Raw genomic sequence first — 22,146 nt, forward strand, 5'->3', positions numbered from 1 at the left:
GAGGAATTACCACCCCGAAGTTAAAAGACATTATTTGCTGACAAGTTTAAAGGAGTTTACACGAAATGCAAACTCCTATAACTTTTTTTTATAAAAAAACAATCTTAGAGGAATATAGCAGGCGACACTGTGTACCGTGACCTTATTGAAAAAATGCAGCACTTAGGATTACTTATTTAAATTGTGAAGTGTTTCGATATATGTATATATTTTAATAACCGTTATTCAAACTACTACTTACTCTGGATTAGTAGTGACTTCATCATTGTAGAAGGTAGAGAGTAGAGACAGAATGAGTCTTCTGTCCTTGTCGTCAGTCACTCTTCCTCCGTAGTTACATTCTCCGGCTAAGTAGTTGAGCGCATCGAACGGCGTCTCAGCGTATTCCGTTAAGAACATCTGGAATAAAGAAGGTACTTTTGAATTCAACTACTCAAAAATAAACAATATGTATCGTTAGTAAATACGGCAGTTTCATTTAAGAATACCTACAAATGTATTTAGGTACCTACTTAGAAACAATTTAAAAAAGATGAGGTTTTGAATTCAACGGTAGGTAAGTAGTTTATTTTTCTATATCTCGAAAATATTATACAGCCAGTCTTTAAAATGTGACGTTCCTTTTCGTATTGATACGATCAGCTTTAATACCACTAAACGTCCACTCATCTTTAGTACGATCTCGCAGAAGGTTACTTAACCCACTTTAAACATAACATCTAGTAGTAGGTACTTATTACGCGAAAAGTAATGGTAACTATTGCAGAAGCGTATCAAAACCAGCTAAGAAACGCCACTGAAAAAAGATTACCAACCTGCAACTGCATAATACAGATCCTCAGATCGCTCTCATTGAACTCATACTGTATGTTCCACCCTAGAGGTCCGAAGGCTCTTCGCTCCTGTACTATAGCGTGGAAGAAACACAGCGCGAACAGCAGGCGCCGCCAGTCCTCCGTGCGAGGACATGAGATGTAGAACTCAGGGTCGCAGATAGGATCAGATATGTATGACCGAAAGATATTGTTCTTTAAGCCTTTGGGCGCTTCGTTTGTCATCTTTACACCTGGAAATGGTAAATAAGTAAGGCCAGTTTTATTTAAACCAGCCCATCACTAAGGAGGTAATCTGTTATTATGTACGTGTACGTGGTCTCCGAAGCACAAGTGCACACTATAACTTCATCATTGCCAATTACGGGCACACACTGAGAAAACCTTAACAGAAAAACTCAGTGAAAGATTTAAGTTCGACGCGGTATTTGAACCCAATACCAGAGCGCGGCAGTTGCATACACTATTAAACACGCCAACGGTACAAGATTCAACTTAACTAGAATCTTAAAACCGCTACTTACCATTTTGTAGCACAGTGACTGGGAAAGCCCTGCTAGGATACGAGGTCAGCCAGCACCTGAAGTTATGATGCGTGGCCTGAGGGATGATGACCTCGGCACAGATGCGCTCCAGCTCGCCCATCCAGGAGTCCATCACGTGGCAGTTCTGCAGCACCACCCAGCCGCCCGTCACGATTGCTTGGTTTATCATATTCGCTGCTATTGGACCCTAGATTTTTAAACATACAAGTTAAAAAATATCGATTAAGAATCGGACTATATCAATTGTCAGCACGAATACGAACAAAATCCAGCAGAAGAAGAGCATCCTTTTTTGTTCAAAGCTATCTTCTGCTAGAATGAAAAACTACAGAAAGTAAGTAAGAGGAAATCTGTGTCCACAATTGAGGTCCAACTGGAATATTCTATTAGCTAAATGCATAAATAGAATTTAGTCTGACCTAGAAATAAAATCCTAGGCCTCGATATCGTAGTCTCTTCAACTACAGCAGATCGCAGTGGTAGTATCAACCACTCTAAATATAATTAAATCAATTAGTTTTACATATTACCTCATGCTGGAGTCAAAAAAATATATACGATAGGACATAAAACCTTCCTCCCATTCAAAGTCTCTTGAAAACACACCTGTCCTTGCCCAAGGGAGATGGTCTCAAAAGACACGACCTTCTTCTCCATGGAGAACTTGACCAGCCCCGACATGGGATCGGACCCGGGGGACAGTATGAAGATGAGGGGGGAGCAGCAGTTGCTGTCGTTGTATGACTTCTCCAGGTCGAAGGGAGGGGGCTCGATGTACTCGCGACCCATTTGCTTGACCACGAACTGTTGGACCAGGGGGATGAGCTTGTCTGGACGGATGCATCTGTGGAGAGGGTGAATATTGTTTATTAGGAAGTAAAAAATAAATCTCGTTTATTTTTATAGGCAAGCAATACAAAATGGGGTAAATAGTTAAAATTCTGTTTACTGTAGTTACTGTATCACCTATCAATTGATAAAACTCATGCTTTTCCTGTTTTTAAATAACAAGCGATCAAAAAAAATTGGTCGTAAATCCATTCATTACATCTATAAAAGACGTGGTGTAGAGTGTTGTGCAAGTAAAATTACCACTAAAAATACCATTTAAAAAAAATGTAGCAAATATAAGTATTTATTTAGTTAAGTAAATGTAGAAAGTTGAGGACAATAAATATAAAAAGTTGTTCACAACCTAATAATAAATGTTTACCTTAAAATAATCAGCTTGGCAATGCCCTCAATTCTATCGAATGGTTCCGGGAAGGTGCCCTCGTGCGGCGCCGACAGATCGTAGAGGTCCTTCCATAATGATATGTTCTTTTCAAAGTGTTCCTTGAATCCACGCAATCTAGACAAATATAATGAAAGCTTACATTATTAACAGAATAGGTACTAAGTAGTCAAGTAAATACGTCGTAGACTTTAGTGGTAGACTAAGCATCTTTTCCTGATTCAATAAAAAAATATAAAAGCAAAAATCATTGTAAAACGCATGATTGTATTATTTCCCGTATAATCAAGTTAAGATTTTTAATAAAATGTCGGGGGTAAACTTTATTAACAATATTTCTATCCAGAAGAAATATCTTCAGAATGAGCTATTTTTCTAATGTATAGTAATTAGTACAACTACAACTAGATAGAAAGAACTTACTCTTCCAAATTGCTGCAGCGTACGATCTCGGACCAGGCCTTATCAGTGAGCCAGGTAGGCGCGGGGTTCTCGTAAGGGTTCTCTAGAGCAACGCCACCGGTTAACAGGAAGGCAACCAGTTCGTCGTCTATGTTACCCTGTGAAGAAAATAGTCATTGAGGAAAACTTTCAAACTAACTCTTGCAACCCGCAGAATTTCACAAATATACAAACAACGGACACTAAGTACATCCAGACATGACACTCTTTTGTTTGTTGTGACTCACATCAACATTTGTATCGCATGATCAGAACTATATATTGCTATACATTGTTAGTTGTCTCTGCACTCAGAGCTAGCTAGTGGTAAGTTGAAAATACGGGTAAGTCTATATAATTACTTGACCTGCAGTAGAAGCTGAAAAAAATGCCTGTTTCCATTCCAAGGACATATTTTCTCACCACGCCAAAACCAAATCGATTACGCCGTTTTCATCATAAAGAAACAAACGCACTTTCAATCGTATTATAGTATTGATATTAAAGCCTTAAAAGATTTTTACCTTAGCCCTTGCGATCCCAAGTGTTAGAACGAGAGAGAAGATAAGCTTGTCCTTCTCAAAGAGACTGCGGCACACGTTATGGTAGATACTCTTGGTGAAGTAAGCGTTGAGGCCGGCGAGGCGCTCGTCCAAGATGTCGCTCTTCTCCGAGTTCACTATCGCTTGGTTGTACAAGTTTATGAACCTGAGGACAAATGAGGGTAGAATGAAATTAAACTGTATGAGTGGAGGAGATAGTTTTTAAGCGCGTCATATCGACGACCCTATATAGTGATGAAGCCGCTGACAAGAAAGAGTCGGAGATTTTTGTGTGATGAATCATATAATTCTTTCTTTCACATCTTTTTTCTTAAAGGCCTTTTTGTTAATTGCACAGTACGTACACTTTTACATTAATGATGCTCAAAATATGTATGTCGCTACGATACACTTTAAAGCGACAACATGATACTTAAAGTTGTCAGACATTTCTGAATACATCTGCATAATGTGCAAGAACAGTAAGCACGCGATATCAAATTTAAATTAAACTGCACTTTTCTATACAGTAAAAATAACATTACACAAAAACTAGTGGATATTTGGAACTGGTACTTACCATCCTAAAGAATACTGGTACATAGGATCAATATTGGCCAGGTCAGATATACAGAAGAACAGCACAGAGCTGTGAGCGGACACTGGCACGTATAACAGTCTGGCCTCGTCTATCTCCTTCTCAGTAATGGCGGCCGCTGCTTGCTTGGCCTCAATCTCGATGGACAAGATCTTTGATGATGATAGGATCTGATTCGCTGATTCGTCTTCTAGAATATTTCCGGCGGAGGATAGTACCTGAAAGAGGAATAGACATTAACATTTGGTTCTAGGTGATCCAGTGACTTATTAAGGAAAGACGAATTATTAAAGTGTTTAGAAGTGTTTTGTAGATATCGTGACGACTTGAAGTCGTCTTCTTAAACGAAAAATAACTTAAATTTAACAACAATTACAGACAGAAGAAACATATAAATGACTCATTTCATCCCAATAATGACACTAGATTTTGACGTCATATACAAGTACTTAACGCCAAGAAGCTTTTTTGCCATTTCATAATGAGTAGCTGTTTTGACTAATATGACAATTACCCTATTGACTTAATAGAGTGTACTAATTTATTAATCGGTATTATTTCTAATAATACGATCTTACTTCCAAAATCTTGTCCTCAATTTCCTTCAAAGTCCTCTTATTATTGGCTCCCTCTACAATGAGCTGGTTCTTCTTCAGCTCCAACTCAGGTCTGTCTTGAGCTACTACGATACCTAGCAGCTGATCTTGCAATCCTTGAGGGGTTATCATGAAGTTCAGGAGAGTTACCTAGGCGACGAAAAGTAAGTCAAATATTAGGAAGTCAATGGAAGAGCGTTTGGCCAACAGTGGGACTTTGATATGAGTTAGAGAAAAACATCCCGTTTGATATGAGAGGTCAGGAATTATTAAAAATTTTGAAGTAAGTGAAGAAGATATATAGCCAGACTTTAAACGATTTTCGCAATATTTTCTATTAAAAAAGTGGCACATAACGATAACAGTGTCACACTACGTAGGTACCTAGTTTTCTTCTCACAAATCTATAATATGTACTGTGACAAGTTGTTTTTGCTGTAAATATGAATGTAAAAAATGTAAAAATAAACGTTTTGTGTTTTTGTGGTTTGTATAATAGTTAGTTGTAAATAACGTATTTAACATTACCTTGACAGCAATTTCAGGCAGGTAGTGAGGGTTACTCAGCCTGGTGGTGATGTAGAAACGGAAGTTGTGATTGTACTCCAAGATATTGTCGCCTAGCTTCAAGCAGTCGACCCCACCCGACCTAAGGAACAAAAAGTAAATCAGTTGTCATGTCATCAAGAGAAAAACGCCACGAAAACCGCTCTCAGCTGTAAAGTAAATGACATTCAGAAAATAATGACACCCAGCTACAAAACGAGGCTAGGAGTACATAATTATATTACAAGTTTTATTCATCGGTTAGTGAATAGTTACGGGTACATTAGCATCGACACTCCCTAGCTGGCCTGCTAGTTGGGGAGTATCGCAAGAGCAAGGTTACGCTAAGGCTAAACCTCTACGGGTTACTGTCTCCTTGCTGCTGAATGTACATTAAAAGACAGCTCCATCCATCGTTAATTTTAATAAAAGAGCTTTGTTACTTGTCTATTCAAAACAAATAATGATGTGAAAAGAAATTCGACCTTTCTGTATTATAAAATAATTGCACTAGCGTTAACAATACGCTTGCAAGACACAATGTATTTACCTGAACACGTTCCTTAGCAGCACGGGTTCCATGACGGCGTCGAGCGTCTCCCTGATGTTCTCGAGTATGACGGGCAGGCCCAGCTGTATGGCGTTCTCTAGCACTCTGATGTAGTTACCGTCAGTCAACTTGATCACCTTCATCTGATTCTCGCGCTCCATGTTCTTTATCCATTTGTTGGCTTGTTCTGAACAAGATTTTGATATTACGACACGAATTGGAAATTTTTGATTCCAGTTTTGAATAGTACGAGTAAAAATACATATTGCGGTCTTTTTTCGTTAACTTTTAACGTAAAAACTTTCATTTTATCTAAAAACATATTTCCACTACAAAATGTTCAAGAAGTTGTTGTACAAAAAATCTAAATCAAAATTAAACGGTGACATAAAATATCGTGATGAAACCTTGCATGTCTAAAAGTTCTTCAACACATTGCGTAGTTTTCATGCCCATTTCACTTGGCTACCATGGTGGACTGAAGGCCTAGGGGCTAGGCCTTCGTTTCGAGACCTTTGCCCAGCAGTGAGACAATAACTGGTTGAAAATACTGTGAAACTTTTGTTACCTTGAGGATCGATCATGAGCGCCCACCGCCTAGACTTCTGCACGATGATGCCGTTCTCGATGGAGAAGGCGTCCACCGGCAGGCCGGCGATGTTCCACGCGCGGATGATCACCGGCTCACCCAGGGTCGTGATCAGAGAGAACTGCTCCGAACAGGGGATGTCTGGAATTCGATTAGTTTCCACTAAGTTATGAAGACTACAAAAGAGCCTTTAGGATGTGGAACATTAAGAAAGATGAAATCAAAAGATGATGATATGTTACGGTTTGATTCCCGGATAGAGTGTACTATTGGTCTTTTATAATTTCTATCAGAATATTTTTCAACAGTAGCGTAACGGAGAATGGTAATGTACCCCAGTAAATTGCGGAATATAAACGTTTAGACTTAACATTATTATAAAAAAAAAACTCACTGAGTTCCCTTGATCGTTCGTTCCACACAACAATGATGTCTTTCCTGTAGTTCACAGTGTAAGGGCCCAGGTACGCAATGCACCCGGCTGCTAGCAGTACATCACCTAGAAACAATAATGTAGTGGTAGATAAAAGTAACTCTCTTATTAATTGGATTGGTTTTACGTTACAACGTGGGGGACGTCGCACCTTCTTTACAGTATGGCTATGCGGTGTGTTGCACTAGGGACCTCGGACCCAGATTTTTTTAAAATTGTGTCTTGTGGTTTGGTTGTAGAGGGCCCTAGTTTTTAACGCCCTAGTCTACTTAGCTACACCACTGCCCAGCAACCATAATTTGAAATTGGCCATACGAATAGCCATTGATATTATCACTAAACAGTTTCTTATATATTTTCACTCACCAATAATATTAGACAATAACTCTTGAAGTTGGAACGCAAGTTCAGTCCACCTTGCCTTCTCTCCTCCGAGACCTCCGATAAGTTTCTCAGCACGCTGCAACTTTGTCGAGCAGAGTGCTATCTCATCTTCCAAGCCCTTCTTCTTACGGGTCATCTCCGCGAACTCATCGTTAAGAGCCTAAGGAGAGAAGAGTTTACACGAGTCATCTTACATTCTGCTTTTCAAGTATACTTCTACATTATGGATCCGAAATAGTTACGAGCAAATACATGCATAAAAATGTAAATTTCTCAAACTTATACTAATATGTACGAGAACAACAATACAATCTCCGCATATTTTAAGACTGATATCACAATGTTTGCAAGACAATTTTGAAGTCAACTGGATAAACTTTTTAATTGGTAAAAAAGAGCTTGAATATGTAAAAAGAAAACAGCTTATATAATCCGATAAGATAGGTCAAACACTGGATCTCTATCGAAAATAGGATAAATGTGAAAAATGTTCACGTGTTATGTTGTTATAATCATACCTGTAATTTGTCCAACACAGCTTGCAACTGTGCTCTCTTGGCGTTCAACGTGTTCATCTGCATCTGTAGTTCGGATTCGGCCTCGGCCAACGCTGCTTTCTTCGGCGCTACCACCTAGGATGAACAACAGAACATTTAAGAAATTTCACACATGTATTGCGTTCTGCATGCTTGATAGTTGAGTCAAATCCCAAAAAACATAGTTTCTGATCTGCACTAGGATCGCATATGACGGACTCAATGCTTCTGAGGTGTAAGAACGTTAAAAGACGGCCCCAGTCCTCAATTATCCTACTAATATTATTATTATAAATGCGAAAGTTTGTTACTCTTTCACACAAATACTACTAAACCGATTACGATGAAATTTGCTATGTAGGTAACTGAAGACCCAGAATAACACATAGGCTACATGTTATTCCGGAGTTCCCGAGGCATCGGGATTTTCGGGAAAAGGTTCGCAGCCCCTAGTGATAACAACAATTAGGATATTTCGAAATACTTTTCGGCGGTTTAATTAACTTTACCACTAGATTGATCACTTAATTAGACGATAAATAAATAAAATAGTGATCTATACTACCTTGATGACTCTGTCGTACACATCCATAGCTCGCACCCAACGGCACAGACCTTCACAGGCAGATGACACCTTGGCTATCACGGCCGGGTCGAACTCACGATCTGGGATATACCTGTTAAATACAACGTTTTTATAATTGACAGAAAATAAGGGCAAACAGTACTTTCGATGTAGCATGGCATTATCTGAATTTAAAATACGCAGAAGTAATCGAAAATAAGGAATTCGTAAATGAAACATGATATTATGTAATATGTGGGAATATATTTATATAGAATAGCTGACCCGCGCAACTTCACTTGCGTCAACAAGAGAGAATGGTTCAAAATTTTCCCCGTTTTCATAACATTTTTTACCGGTACTCTGCTCCTATTGGTCGTAGCGTGATGATATATGTATAGCCTATAGCCTGCCTCGATAAATGGGCTATCTAACACTGAAAGAATTTTTCAATTCGGACCAGTAGTTCCTGAGATTAGCGCGTTCAAACGAACAAACGAACTCTTCAGCTTTATAATATTAGTATAGATTAGTATAGATGTAACACTGACTTGTCTCTAATCTTCTTCATGACAGCTACAGGTATGTTGTCTTTGTCGTAGTTCTTCAGACTTTCTAAGAATTTCATGTCTCCAAGCATCTTCTGCGACGGACCCCAGAAGTCCTCGAAGGGTTTACCTGCAACAGAATATACATTTAAATTGACTTTCAGAATTTAGAGTTTGAAAGTAAACATTCATATTACGAGTGATTCGCCGGCTAGTGTGGTTAGCCGTTATAATTTAAGGTTTTAATTTAGCGTGTAATTAGTTGTCATCAGCGAACCAAAGTTATCAAAGCGCCTATACCGACCTAAGACTTAATAGACAAAAACCAGTACCGTATCCCGACGAACCCTTTTAGACATGTGTCAAATTATATAAGTGTAATGTATCGTATTTTCACGTGCCAAACGGTGTTTAACTCCCTATAAAAAGATGGCAGATCACGATCATCTCACCGTTAGCATCCATCTTCCTATCACCCTTAATGCTCTTCATCACACAGACGGCCTCCATCACCAGCTTGACGCCGGCGGGAGGGTTCTTCATACTCTTCACCAGGGTGATGTCAGCTGGCTTCAATGTGTTGAGCGCGTTGAGAGCAGCCTCCAGCGCTGGGACTGCTTCAGCCAGGTCAGACTCGCAGTCGTCCTTGATAGCCTGGGCCGCTGCTGCTGCTTCGTTGGCTAGAGCTTCGTCTGCTCCTACTATCTGTTAAATGACAAGTAAAAGCGAGGTAAAGAGTGCTTGCAATATTTATAACGAGATTTGTACTTGAACAATTTACAGTAGGTTTAGCAAATATTACATTTGAGTAAGTAAATGGCATACAATATTCTCTCCTTCCTTTCTCTCTCTTACTGGGTATTCGTTTTTTTATGGTAGTGATGAAGTCAACCCTCTTTATACTTAAACATTAAACAGTTTTACTCGTTTTCTTAGTTATTCCTGCAAAGTTGGTAAAGCTTTGAGTGCTCCCACTCACACATCAATATGTTCTAGTTTTTACGAGTTACCTATTCTTCGATTATGAATATTGTTTCTAAAAAGAGAAATGAAGGTTCTACTTCAAAGTGAAGGAAAAGAAACCCTAAGGAGTTTGTAAAATTCTGCTATATTACCTCCTTTTGCTTCTCCACAACGACAGTATCCTGTTCAATCTTGATCATGAGTTTCTCAGTCTTGTCTGAAGTCTCCACCAACAGTGGCTGTAGATCTCGGAGCTGTTGCTGCATCACAGCCACCTGGCCTGCTGCGAAGTCTAACTGTTCTAGACCCGTTTCATACCTGGGGGTCAAAAATGTGTTGTAGTCTAACAACTTAGTAGAAAGCCATATACGATTTAAAGAAGTCAAACAAGCCTTCCGCTGCATAATTTGCGGGTGATTGTCGTTCTATATCTATCTTTTATATATAAAAATGAATCCCTATTTCTCTTGATCACGCCATCACGCGTTAAGGGCTGGAACGATTTCACTAATTATTTTCTATAATATTCCTTGAAGTACGGGGATGGTTCTTACAGAGAAAAAAAAAGTTTATTGAATTATTTATTTATTAATTTAAAAATTGGCTGTAAGACAATACGAAGTTTGCGGGGTCAGCTAATTCTAAATATTGTATACTTACGTCATTCGCACACTTTGCAAACGGGGCTCTCAACTAACCAGATTGATAGTGAATAGATTTCTTTACCTGATTCTTGCGTTCGTAATTTGGTTGACCTTCAAAGCGTAGAGGTTCTGGAAAGCCTTGATCAGTTCCAAGTAGCTTGTTGGAGTCACATACACCTTTCTTTTCTGCTCGTTGTAGAAACTGAAAACAAATATCGATATTAGCAGAAGGGCTTGAATAGTACAAAAGTGCACACACACTATTCGTTTATTTATGTTTCGACTTTTGGACATTCTAAAATGACTTTTGCTGAAAAAATAAAGTGTCATTAAGAACATTAATGCAGAAAATGTAAGGATATCATTAAATTGGTATACAATACAATATAACAGTCAATTTTATTTATTTATCATCAGTTCAGTTGGGTATCATTTTTTAATTCCGTACACCAAATCGAATTAAATCTTCTCGCGGTAATATAACTCTACTAAATGGTCTCCAAGAGGCTATTCTAATACATACTCATCGCTTAGCTTGACGACAGTCATATGGAAGAGCTGGCACATCTCAACGCAGGCGATGCGCAACTCATCCGTCACGTTCTCCATCTGTGCTATGAACATCTCTGCCACGCGCTCTAACGCCTCTGGCGGCCAGGCCGTGAACCTAGACCACAAAGAATCAATCTTGAAGTATAGCTTGTTGATTTGAGTACTATAGTGAAGTCATGATATTGTTAATCTTTGAAAAAAAAAAAATCTTGTACAGCAACAGTTGACACCTCCCACGCCAATGGTCGCAGGTTCGAACCCGAGGCAACACACCAATGACTTTTCGAAGTTATGTGTGTATTAGAAATAATTATCACATGCTCCAACGGTGAAGGAAACCATCGTGAGGAAACCTTGCATGCCTAAAAATTTGTTTAAAACATTTATTGAGGGCATGCAAAGTCCCCAACCCGCACTTGGCCAGCGTGGTGGACTCAAGGCCTAACCCCTCCCTCATTACGGGAGGAGACCCTTGCCCAGGAGTGGGACATTAATGGGTTAAATTTATTATATTATTATATTACAGCAACAGTATTTTTTAATTATCTCAAGTCACTAGTAGGTATATCTCTGGTAAGGCCAGAAAGAAAAATAATATCACGCCTGTTATACCCGAAGGTTTGGGTAGAGGTGTTCGAAATATACCGACGCGACGTTTCGCCGATAACAACAATAAGTCCCGTGTAGAAGAGAGCCTATTGCCATTTAGCAGTTGAGCCATTAAACATCGGGCTATTATTGAAAATTGTCTGATATAAATTAAAAAAGTACTATGTCTGACACTGAAATCGAACATGAGACTGTCGTAGCTCTGACTGTAGCAGTCGGAGACACTACCGACTGGGCCACAGAGAAAATCAACAATAAAAACTGAAGTAATGTAATGTCTTACCAATCAATAGTACAGCAATTAATGAGTGAAGGGAACATTCGGAGTCGGTTCCTGAACGAGTCTCCGATGGGTGACATCGCCATCACTATACGTAGGTTAGCCTTCACTCGCTCCACGTAGAAGCCGAACATCGCTAGAGGAGTTGTCTCGATTTTCCTTCCCTAAAACAAAAAATATTGTTAACTTATGCATGGTCTATTACCTACAGTCATTATACTTATTTTTTCGAAATTATTTTTATTATTCATTTCTATTCTTTCGTCGACTTTTTCTTGGTCGATCTAATTTCTTTTCAATTTGTGATTAATCTAAGCTACAGTTAACAAGTAAAATAATGTGAAATTGAACTCTGTACCCCACGAGAACGACCCATTAATATGTTCTTTTTAAAAAGACTTAAAGGTATAAATGAAACTTCTGTTAAGCGTCTTAATTCTGAGCCAGTTAAGGGTAGAAAACAAATGCTAATTTAGTGTAAGACTTGTATTAATAAAAGTTACTTACAGCTTCTCGCACGGCCGCCTGCATCTTGTCCAATATCTCAACCTTCTCGTCCATACCGTACAAGTTTGGTATGTCGCCAGTGTTCAGCAACATGTTGATGTCTTCCACCATACCCTCGTACATTATCTGAAGTCAGAAGGCATAGCGTATAGAACGGGCATTTTGATATTTTTTAAGTATTTGGTGGCTTCTAAGCGTTAAACAAATCCTTTTTCAAAAGTCTTTTTTCAATCAGGTTTATTGGGTGGAAAATTAATTTAATTTTAAAACGGCATTTTGAAGAATTTCATTCATCTAGTTCATTTGGAGATTTCTAGTCCTAAATAGTCTTGGCTCCCGAATGCATAGTGCTTATGTACATTTTTTGAATTAAAAATTCTTACTGAAACTTCATAAAAATGTCTAAATACGTGTATGCCAAGGGCAGGTTGTTGTTACCTGATTGTCAGCGAACAAGAAGACCAGTGGTTTCCCGATGATACCGGCCTTCATGAGTAACTTCCTGATATCATCACGCCACTCGTTCTGACCATACACTCGGGATATTTCTATCTGTGAATTTGTATTGAAAACATTTTGTTAGACACGTTACATAGCCTAGCCATTACCTACAATAATAATTATCACAAAAGCTATCATATAACATAATTTTTTCAAGGATGCTTCAAAATAAAAGCAAAAATGCACGCAGCTTCTTTAGAAACTAAAATACTATGGGTCTTAAGTTTCATTATGTTTTGCTTGGTGGCACTTACTTGAATGACATTCATTTCTAGGATACTAGCAGCTAATTTCACTGCACTGCTTCTACCGCTGCCACCGACGCCGACCAGTAATAAGTTTCCTAGGATTGAGCAACATATTAATCTTAAACCGCTCATCTATTAAATAAAGATAAAGCCTTAACATCAAAACAAAGAAAATCTGCGCCAAAACGTCGAGCAAGGTAAGTTCGATATTAGAATAAATACAAATGCAAATATGAAAAGGCTAGGTTGAATAAAAGAAAGTTAAGTGTTCACCGTTATCCTGCAACAATACTCGGCAACATCTGGATATATGATCGAGCGCGTATCTGAACATGACCAGCGCCATAGGAGACGACGACACCACGTTGTACTCCTCGAGGTAGTACTCCATCTTTACCGCCATGTCGTCCAGGTCCAACACCTAGTGAGATCAGGAGGGATAGAATTTTCTTGATAGTATTCTATGCGTCTCTTAGTCCTAATAGATTTTACAAGTTTTATATTGTATCCCATACTCAAGGCCTTGTCTAGGCTATGCACTACTATGCCCAAACCCTTCCCCAAATATATTACCTAAAATAAATTATAAAAGTCTATTAGAAAAGAAATTTCGTTTAACGTTCTTAAGACCTAGTCTTCTCTTTCATTTCGGGAGTAAACCCTCTTTAGCAGTGGGACAGTAATGGGTTAATAGCCTTATGGTTAAATTGTCATTACGTGAAACATTTAAAATACCTAATTATGTAGATTCAAACCTGATCATATATCTTAGGATCAGCATCAGGCTCCATATAGTTTCCGAAGAATATGTTGGCTGCGTGTCTATTGGCGCACTTCTCACCGTCCGGTATGTAGCCGAGCTCGTTCATCACCTGGTCGAAGTGCACGCGGAAGTTGCCGTACACCGCCTTGTATACCAACTCGAAAAGACGCTGTCTGTGGAGAGAAAATAATGATAGACAAAAATCTATACTAATATTATAAAGCTGAAGAGTTTGTTTGTTTGTTTGTTTGAACGCGCTAATCTCGGGAACTACTGGTCTGATTTGATAAATTCTTTCAGTGTTAGATTGCCCATTTATCGAGGAAGGCTAGATAGCGATGATATATAGCCTACTATATATCATCGCTACAACCAATAGGAGCAGAGTACCACTGAAAAATGTTACAAAAACGGGGAAAATTATGATTCTCTTATGTGACGCAAGCGAAGTTGCGCGGGTCAGCTAGTCTTTAATATAATCTCTTTATTGTCCACAATGTACCAGAAAAAAAAGAAATACAATAAATTAAAACAGTGAGAACTTAAATATAAATGAAATACTAATGAACAATCGGCGGCCTTATCGCACAAGTCAATCTCTTCCAGGCAACCATGGGATGGAGAGAGAAGTGTAGATGTAAAAAAAGGGGTAGAACTTGTATACACAAGTAATATAAGCTTAGATACATGAGTAACATAAATAAAGATAGGCCATAATAGCGTCTCGTTCCATCAACAGTTTATTGTTATTGCTGTCGTCTTAAATAATGCACTTACCCCCGGTTTTTGAGGTACATCTAGCGGTAGTTTATAACGTTTAAACTTATATAAAAAAACGCTATTGAGTAGATAAACTACCGCTAAATGTACTCAGAAACCGGGGGTTCGTTTTAAATCGACTAACGACCGAATCAAAGAAACCTCTCAACGACGTTTGACGTCTATCGCATAAAAGAAAAACGTTTTTGAGCATGATTTCATTTCGAATGATATAATATATGAGATTTCAGTTGATTGTGAGTTTCGATAATTATACTTCTTAATGTTATATTAAGCCACTTGGCTAATTAACAATTGGACTTGTGAAAAAATGGTGCTTTTCATTTCAAATCTGTGCTAATAACACATTTGGGTGAAGCAAATGTACAACCACGTACGAAACTGAAACGTAAAACTTCAAATGTTATACTATAATAACTACTTATATTTAAACAACTTAAAGACTATTTTAACTTACCTATCAGAATCATCAACCAGCCTATCATAGAACACCCTGTAGGTTTCATGGACCCACAGTATGACGAGTTTGTTGAGCTCCTTCAAGTGAGTGGAAGGCACTAGAAGGACTCCCTTGATGACTCTCGCAAAGTCTCGCAGATTGAACAGGTAGTGACATTTGCTGGGCGTCGGCAGGAACTGGTACGTGACTGTTTTGTATACTTCCATTGTCGCTCCTACTACGGTCTGTAGGAAAAGTTTAAAGTAAGAGACTTGTATTTGTTTTTTTTTTCTGTTATGACATTAATGACTTCATCTTTAAATCGTACAAAATAGTTTAGTATTAAAGAGAGGCACTGCATTGATATGATAGATACTCATGTGGATCTAAACTACTAAACTTCTTAAACTGCCGCGATAGTTAAATATTACTAAATGGCTAACTATATTTTACACGTAGAAAATTTTAAAGGTTTCGATACGAAAATCGTCGACGAATCTTTTTAATTTTTATCGCGTTTCGTGGATGCATTTCGCAATTTAATCATTTATTTTACTCTATATTTTTCGAAAACCGTACCTTTGACTGTCTCATAAGCTGTTCAGGGAATCCTTTAGCAAAGTGCCAGTCCATGATAGTGATAAAGATCTTGTTGAGGGTGTTGTCTTCGAACGAGTCCAGTGTCACCAGCACCATGTGGCGAGTGAGACGCGAAGAGATCAGGTTGGACCCTCCGCCGGGAGGTAACATGGCTGATACGAAGAGCTAGAGGAAAATTTGCGATGTGAATATGATAGACTGTTAGTAATTGGAATTTGTTAATGAATACCATCAACATAATATTATAATGCAACGGGTCTTATACGCGATTAAAAATTTAAAGGTTAGGATAGCTTATTTGCTGCCCGACGTTTCGATCGCATTACAACGACCGACCGTGGTCACCACGGTCCTTTTTTTTCAACCACTTTACAGAAACATGAGAATCAAACCAAGAGTATTAATTTGTTATTTGATAATAATCTACGGTGTAACTCACCACATCGACGACTTCCTGCCTCACCATCTCTTTCAAGTCGTACCAATGTCCATGATCGATCCATTGTCGTATCAGCTCTAGAGGAGGCTGAGCGCCGTACTGTTCCTTTTGAGGCATACTCAAATCGTCTACGAATAGGACACACTGAAAAGGTTAACAAAAAATTACGTTTTATCATACATATGTTTTTAATTAATTAATAAATTATTTCTTCATAGATCATTTCCAATACAATAATAAATAATAATTGACCTGTAAATAACAGGAAAATATAACGAACCTTTTTTCCCATAGATGGTCCAAAGACACCTTTTCTCCTTCTGTCTACTTTAGACATAATAATGTCTTGGGTCTGAAACATAGAGTAAATGAGGTTTCATAACATATAGCACAAACAATGGAAAGTCGACAAGACGAGCTTTTACCTCCGAATATTATTTCTATTTAGGGACCCAATAGGAGATTCATCTTGTGTCAAAGAAACATGCTTAAGGAGGCTATATGGTGTAACATAACACCATGAGTCTGGTGCCTCTCAATTAATATGTTTTCTCTTCGCTTAATCCTATCATTTTTAACATAGGTAGAGGATCGAGATAGGTAAGATTTCAAAAGCTACAATAAATATCAATACACTTTAATTAAAACTATCACTTTTATACGGAGGTAATTTTAATTAAAACTCACCTGATTAGCAGTGGTTCTTGCGGAGAAATTGATGGTATTAGTGATATATCTTTCCTTTGGCAAAGTGAGCAAGAAGTTCAATATGAGCGAGGACTTGCCAGTCCCCGTGGGACCCACGATCAAGATCGGGATGCGGGACTTTACCATCTTTTGTACGAAGTAACGGAGACAGGCGTTCTCATTCGTCAGGATTATTAGGTCGCCCACCTAATGCAATCAGATTTTGATGAGGAATGCTTTCGCCATTGTTACATTGTGCATTTCGAAAATCACTTCCTCTCCGTGACTTGCGGGTTTTTTTAATATACTTACATTTTTATGTCACGTACTTTAATAGAATAAAGCAACGAAATAATCAAATCTATTAAATATTAGCTTTGGCGATAATTCCAATAAAAAAATATTAGATATTTCCAACTAATAAAATAGCAATCTTATTTAACACTCATAGTTAGTGGAGGAAGGAAATATGTTTTAATACGCCAGGGGCACTCTTTGTTTGTTGATAGCCGATAGTGGCCGAAAATCAACCCTATTTACCGACTCTCATTTACACACTTACATACCTTAGCATTCGGAGCCAAAGGCATCTCCTTTTCCAGTTCCATCCAAGGTATCCAGGTGCCATTATTTCTCTTATCATAGACGTAATCAAACACAGTATCCTTGTCTTGGAACAGCTGGTTCTTGGTTAACTTGAACGATTTCGGTTTAGGGAAGGCCGCGTTGTTCCCTTCTAATAGTTTGCGGAAGAACACGTCGAAGCTCTTACGGCTTTCACCTATTGGGTAATATAAAACAAGAACTTTAGGAAAAAAAAAACGTAATTCCTGTAAGTGTATCATATGATGGTATAAGCCCTCAATTATTTGTTTTAAGTTACGAAAGTCTAACAAAGTATTAAAATTCAAGCTTGAACTTCTTGATTGTGCACGTAGCACATTCCAACACCAATTTTAGTACTTTATTAACGCAAAGCCAACTAACAATATCAATGGAGTTTCTTATAATTCTATATGGCTTCTTTACGTTATATTACTCCTGAGTTCACCATTTTCCAGTCCCAGCCGATATTGGATACGTAGCAGTATGTTTAATCTTTTACTCACCGTTGATAGTAGCACAGAGTCCCCATAACAGCGCAAATACAAATGTACACTGTAGCCATACAGTGCTGAACTGACCCTCGCCTTCCAGCAGACACGTGAACAAACGCGTGAACGACTGTCCAAAGAAAGATAGAACTGTTTATATCTGAAAGAAAACTAACGGGCAGATGCAGGAAGATCATTGTATTTTATCTGATGATTAAAGTATTTTAGTCAGTAAAATACACCTTAAAGTGACAAAGACTGCACGATACTTAATGATACTTGAGGGTATGACGAAGAAATGTCCAACAACATTCTTAGTATTATAGTTTGTATGTATATAGCTATGTGTATTTATCACTATTTATGTATATTTGTATACTTCTTTCCATTTTCATCTTTCTTAACTATTTGTTTATCTTGTTCAACTCACTCCTTCACTTCTATTATACACCTACTTCTTCTTAGCTCTGCATCACCCGTAGGTTGACTGGTAGAGAATGCCATTGGCATTAAGTCCGCCATTATACAACGTTTGTATATAAAGTAAATAAATAAATAAACATTCGGCCGTAAAAGGGAGATGCAAAATCTTAATTGCTAATTACTTTTGCTACAGAACTCACGTCAAACTGATGTATCTCGCCAACACTGACGAAGTGTGTGCACTTAAACTGTAAGATCTCGAGTATAGGTGGCACCAGCCACTCGATCAGCTCCTGTATCAGCTCGTACTGCTCCGGGATCAACTTCTTTGTCAAATACACGTTGTATGACACGAGGAATGCCCGCCATCCTACGCACATATGAAAATGGAATATGAAAAATTACCCAAAGTACATAATAAAGAATTTAAACTTGTTTTGTTCTTGCTTCGCAATCAATATTCTCTTAAGTAAGCTTAGTTTTCACACTTGGAAATCTTAGGAAGACATGAAGCATTGTATATAAAATAAAGTATCTTAGCTAGCTTATATTCTTACCTAGCTGTTCGGGTTCCATGTAGATCATGCCGCATCGAGACACGGTGGCCGGAGACGCAAACTCCAAGTCGGCTGGCTCGAAGATTAGGTTCATTTTATTTGTCATCTACGCAAAGTTAATACACATGATTGAATTGTAAATAACACGTATAAATATCTCATTTTTTTTTTTAAAAAGAGTATTAGTTTTTATTCTCATTTTAAACCAATGAATTTAGTTTCCTTCTTTAACGAATAAAGTAGTGAAGATAACGAGAAAGGACTTGTCCTCAGCATTTGCGCATATTTAATCGTTTAGGTTAACACTCTTTCATAAAACTTTTCCCACCTGAATAATTTCTCCGCTCATTAAACAGAGTTTCTTGTTATCATCAAGCACTGTGTTCATGTTCTCTATCCACACAGCATCTACGGGTCCATCAAATAGAATCCACTTGCGATCACGAGTGATTGACATGGCGTACTCTCGGAACGCTATGGCTAGGACACCATCTGACCTATAAATTTGATATACAGAACAAATATTATACGTTCAAACCATTGTAGAGAAAATAATAATTTTCTAAGCGAATTAATGCGCTTAAGAAAACTCTTGAAAAAAAAATCATGTATTGTTACAAAATATCTGAAAAAGCAGGGGAAAAGAGAACTTCCTAACAAAATTTCGAGCGTGAAAGACAAAAATTAGATTTTCGCAAATGACATTATCGTGTGATTTCAATACTAAAATATGTATGTCTGAAATAAACTTCTCAATATTATTAAATGCTCCTATACCTATGGAAAAAGGCGTAATTTTATGTTTAATATATACCTTTACACTTCCTAATTTAATTAATTATCGATGAAGACAACGATTCACTGCATAAAAGACCACTAAAATAAGTAAAAAGAGTGCTTATAAACTTGTTATTTTAGAATAAAGAAAGCACGGTACGTACCACTCATGTGAAGCTGGATCAAAACACCCATACAGCTGTCCCATGGTGATCGCTTTAGGGTTGAGTATCCGGTATATAGCTCCGAACTCCTTGTGTCTCGGCGGTGGCTTCATCAGCTGAAGGGCTCGGAGGGAATCCGCTAGGGATTGGTACGCTTGTGTCTTGCCACCCATAGGGGGACCCACTATCATGAAGCCGTGACGGACTAGCATCATCTCGTAGATCTGGGAAAAATACAGACGAATGTTAACGATGTGACTGCCTCAGTGGCGCAGTGGTTAAGGTCACCACGCCGCTACCATTGCGTCGGGTGGTCGTGGGTTCGATTCCCACACGAAACAATTATTTGTGGAATCCACAAATAGTTTCAGCAATTAAGTGAAATGTTATACCTGAATAATCTTTTCCAGGTACCAGTCGGTTGCCTGAAGATTCCTCTTGTCTAGGTCTTTCTTGATACATTTTAGTAGTTCAGCACGATCTGGTTGAGGTATTTCCACGCCCGGGAACAGATCCGAGTATATACCAGCGAATAGTGGCACGTCCTGGGTAATGATTTGAATTAGTGGAAATAAACATCAGATTAAAGAGTCTAGTATTGTCTCTAGGTTTTTAACTTTATTATAAACCCTTTTTCTTCACCACGTATACCAAAATCCATTGAAAAGGTAAGATTATGATCGACAAACTGACTGTCAACTTTGACGACAGTGTTTGAGATAGAACTATAGCAACATAGGTTTATATGTATCCTTTGTTAGAGATTCATAACATGAATAAATAAACTTATACTTTTATTTGAAAGTTTTTATAAAACTAAGCCTAAAGATACAAAACCTGAATAGAAAAGCTGTAGAGAAATCATCCCCCTCATTTTGTACAATCACCCACACCCAGCAGCGAAACTGGAAAAGCATAGCTCAAAAAGGAATAAGTAGCAAATTATTTATTTACCTGAGACAAGAACTTGGGCATATTAACATCAATAATAGCCCTCAGCACGAGCTGCGACTCGTCTTTCTCCGGGTAGTTCTTCTTCAAGGCTCCCGAGGCCAGGAGCACTGACTTGACGGCTCGCATGCCGTAGTCATAGTGGTTCTGAGATGACAGCTGTTCTGAACACAGCTTGTATGCTTGCACGATCTTGCGGGCCAATCTGGTGGAAATTGAAACCGTATTTTAATAAACTTAGAGAACTGATTCTGAACTAAAGTTTGAAAACATATAGTAGCTAAAATCTCTCGTCTCATCTCATCTAGGTAATTATTTTCTTGGAACCAATAGATTTACTTCTGAACGAATGTTTAACTGATCGATGTTAACTGGTAGTTACAGTGATGAATCTTCTACCAGACGCAGAAAAGTGCTCTTAAATTCACATCATCTGCGTTCACGAGAAGACCTATTTTATATTATATTGCAGATTAAAATCTCTTGCAAGTAAATGGTCTATTTTATAACATTCTAGACAGCATCTAGCAATCTCTACTTGTATGCGATCCGAAATATCTTATGCTTATAGTTTACGCAATAATCCTACCATTATTTTGTTAGCCTCCACTGTCCCACTACTGGGCAACGGCTTCTTTCACTTTTACCCAATTATTATCATCACGACCACAAATCCTATCATACCCTCAATACATCTTTATAAAAAGTACTCACGGTCCAGCATTAACGAATCCGTTGGAGTACAGCGTGATCTCTCCGATCATGGCGTAGTCCGGCACCATCATGGCTACCGTACGGAACAGCACCTTCAGATTGTCCGGCAGCTCTGTACGACCCGCGTACCTGAGGAACAATAATAATATGATATGTGTTAAATTATTGACAATGAACTCTCAATAATAGCCTAGAGTTTGTTAACTTGCCCGGTAAATGGCAATAGGCTCGCCCCACATTACATGTAACTAACAATATTAATAGAGGGATATATTATATACCTTTGGATAGTAAGTCAGTTACACTGGATGATGAATAAAGGCACAGTAAAGTTCAGCAACATTAAGCGCATGGTTTAAAAGCGGTTCATTGCAAGTGTTAAAAAGTGTTTAAAATTAACAAGAAGGTGTTAATGGCAAACTATTGGTGTCGAAGTAGATACAAGACCACGCAAAATTAAATGGGCATGCTGATAATCTCGTCATGCTATACTTACATAAGTCCAATCCTCGGC

At 38.1% G+C, this 22,146-nt stretch overlaps 1 protein-coding gene across 1 annotated transcript in view; it reads right to left on the reverse strand.

The window, feature by feature from the left end:
• Window positions 1–22,146, reverse strand: part of Dnah3 (dynein heavy chain 3, axonemal) — a 52,685-nt gene that overhangs the window by 10,958 nt on the left and 19,581 nt on the right. Inside the window, exons 27-67 of the mRNA XM_076117010.1 lie at window positions 21,633–21,761; window positions 20,922–21,123; window positions 20,360–20,512; window positions 19,968–20,191; window positions 19,355–19,523; window positions 19,027–19,132; window positions 18,670–18,839; window positions 18,062–18,176; window positions 17,519–17,733; window positions 16,953–17,159; window positions 16,546–16,617; window positions 16,266–16,409; window positions 15,806–15,991; window positions 15,245–15,471; window positions 14,000–14,180; window positions 13,518–13,665; window positions 13,251–13,339; window positions 12,934–13,047; window positions 12,496–12,621; window positions 11,992–12,152; window positions 11,071–11,214; window positions 10,630–10,749; window positions 10,056–10,221; window positions 9,393–9,645; window positions 8,944–9,070; window positions 8,393–8,504; window positions 7,810–7,923; window positions 7,274–7,451; window positions 6,869–6,973; window positions 6,454–6,615; window positions 5,886–6,072; window positions 5,318–5,438; window positions 4,772–4,939; window positions 4,176–4,411; window positions 3,578–3,761; window positions 3,036–3,172; window positions 2,592–2,729; window positions 1,985–2,222; window positions 1,358–1,565; window positions 816–1,066; window positions 242–399 (exon numbers count right to left, since the gene is read on the reverse strand). Coding sequence (XP_075973125.1) covers window positions 242–399; window positions 816–1,066; window positions 1,358–1,565; window positions 1,985–2,222; window positions 2,592–2,729; window positions 3,036–3,172; window positions 3,578–3,761; window positions 4,176–4,411; window positions 4,772–4,939; window positions 5,318–5,438; window positions 5,886–6,072; window positions 6,454–6,615; window positions 6,869–6,973; window positions 7,274–7,451; window positions 7,810–7,923; window positions 8,393–8,504; window positions 8,944–9,070; window positions 9,393–9,645; window positions 10,056–10,221; window positions 10,630–10,749; window positions 11,071–11,214; window positions 11,992–12,152; window positions 12,496–12,621; window positions 12,934–13,047; window positions 13,251–13,339; window positions 13,518–13,665; window positions 14,000–14,180; window positions 15,245–15,471; window positions 15,806–15,991; window positions 16,266–16,409; window positions 16,546–16,617; window positions 16,953–17,159; window positions 17,519–17,733; window positions 18,062–18,176; window positions 18,670–18,839; window positions 19,027–19,132; window positions 19,355–19,523; window positions 19,968–20,191; window positions 20,360–20,512; window positions 20,922–21,123; window positions 21,633–21,761 — 6,645 coding nt within the window. The remainder of the gene's footprint in view (window positions 1–241; window positions 400–815; window positions 1,067–1,357; window positions 1,566–1,984; window positions 2,223–2,591; window positions 2,730–3,035; window positions 3,173–3,577; window positions 3,762–4,175; window positions 4,412–4,771; window positions 4,940–5,317; window positions 5,439–5,885; window positions 6,073–6,453; window positions 6,616–6,868; window positions 6,974–7,273; window positions 7,452–7,809; window positions 7,924–8,392; window positions 8,505–8,943; window positions 9,071–9,392; window positions 9,646–10,055; window positions 10,222–10,629; window positions 10,750–11,070; window positions 11,215–11,991; window positions 12,153–12,495; window positions 12,622–12,933; window positions 13,048–13,250; window positions 13,340–13,517; window positions 13,666–13,999; window positions 14,181–15,244; window positions 15,472–15,805; window positions 15,992–16,265; window positions 16,410–16,545; window positions 16,618–16,952; window positions 17,160–17,518; window positions 17,734–18,061; window positions 18,177–18,669; window positions 18,840–19,026; window positions 19,133–19,354; window positions 19,524–19,967; window positions 20,192–20,359; window positions 20,513–20,921; window positions 21,124–21,632; window positions 21,762–22,146) is intronic.

The sequence above is a fragment of the Anticarsia gemmatalis genome, chromosome 8 (genome assembly GCF_050436995.1).
Source record: "Anticarsia gemmatalis isolate Benzon Research Colony breed Stoneville strain chromosome 8, ilAntGemm2 primary, whole genome shotgun sequence".
Taxonomy (NCBI): domain Eukaryota; kingdom Metazoa; phylum Arthropoda; class Insecta; order Lepidoptera; family Erebidae; genus Anticarsia; species Anticarsia gemmatalis.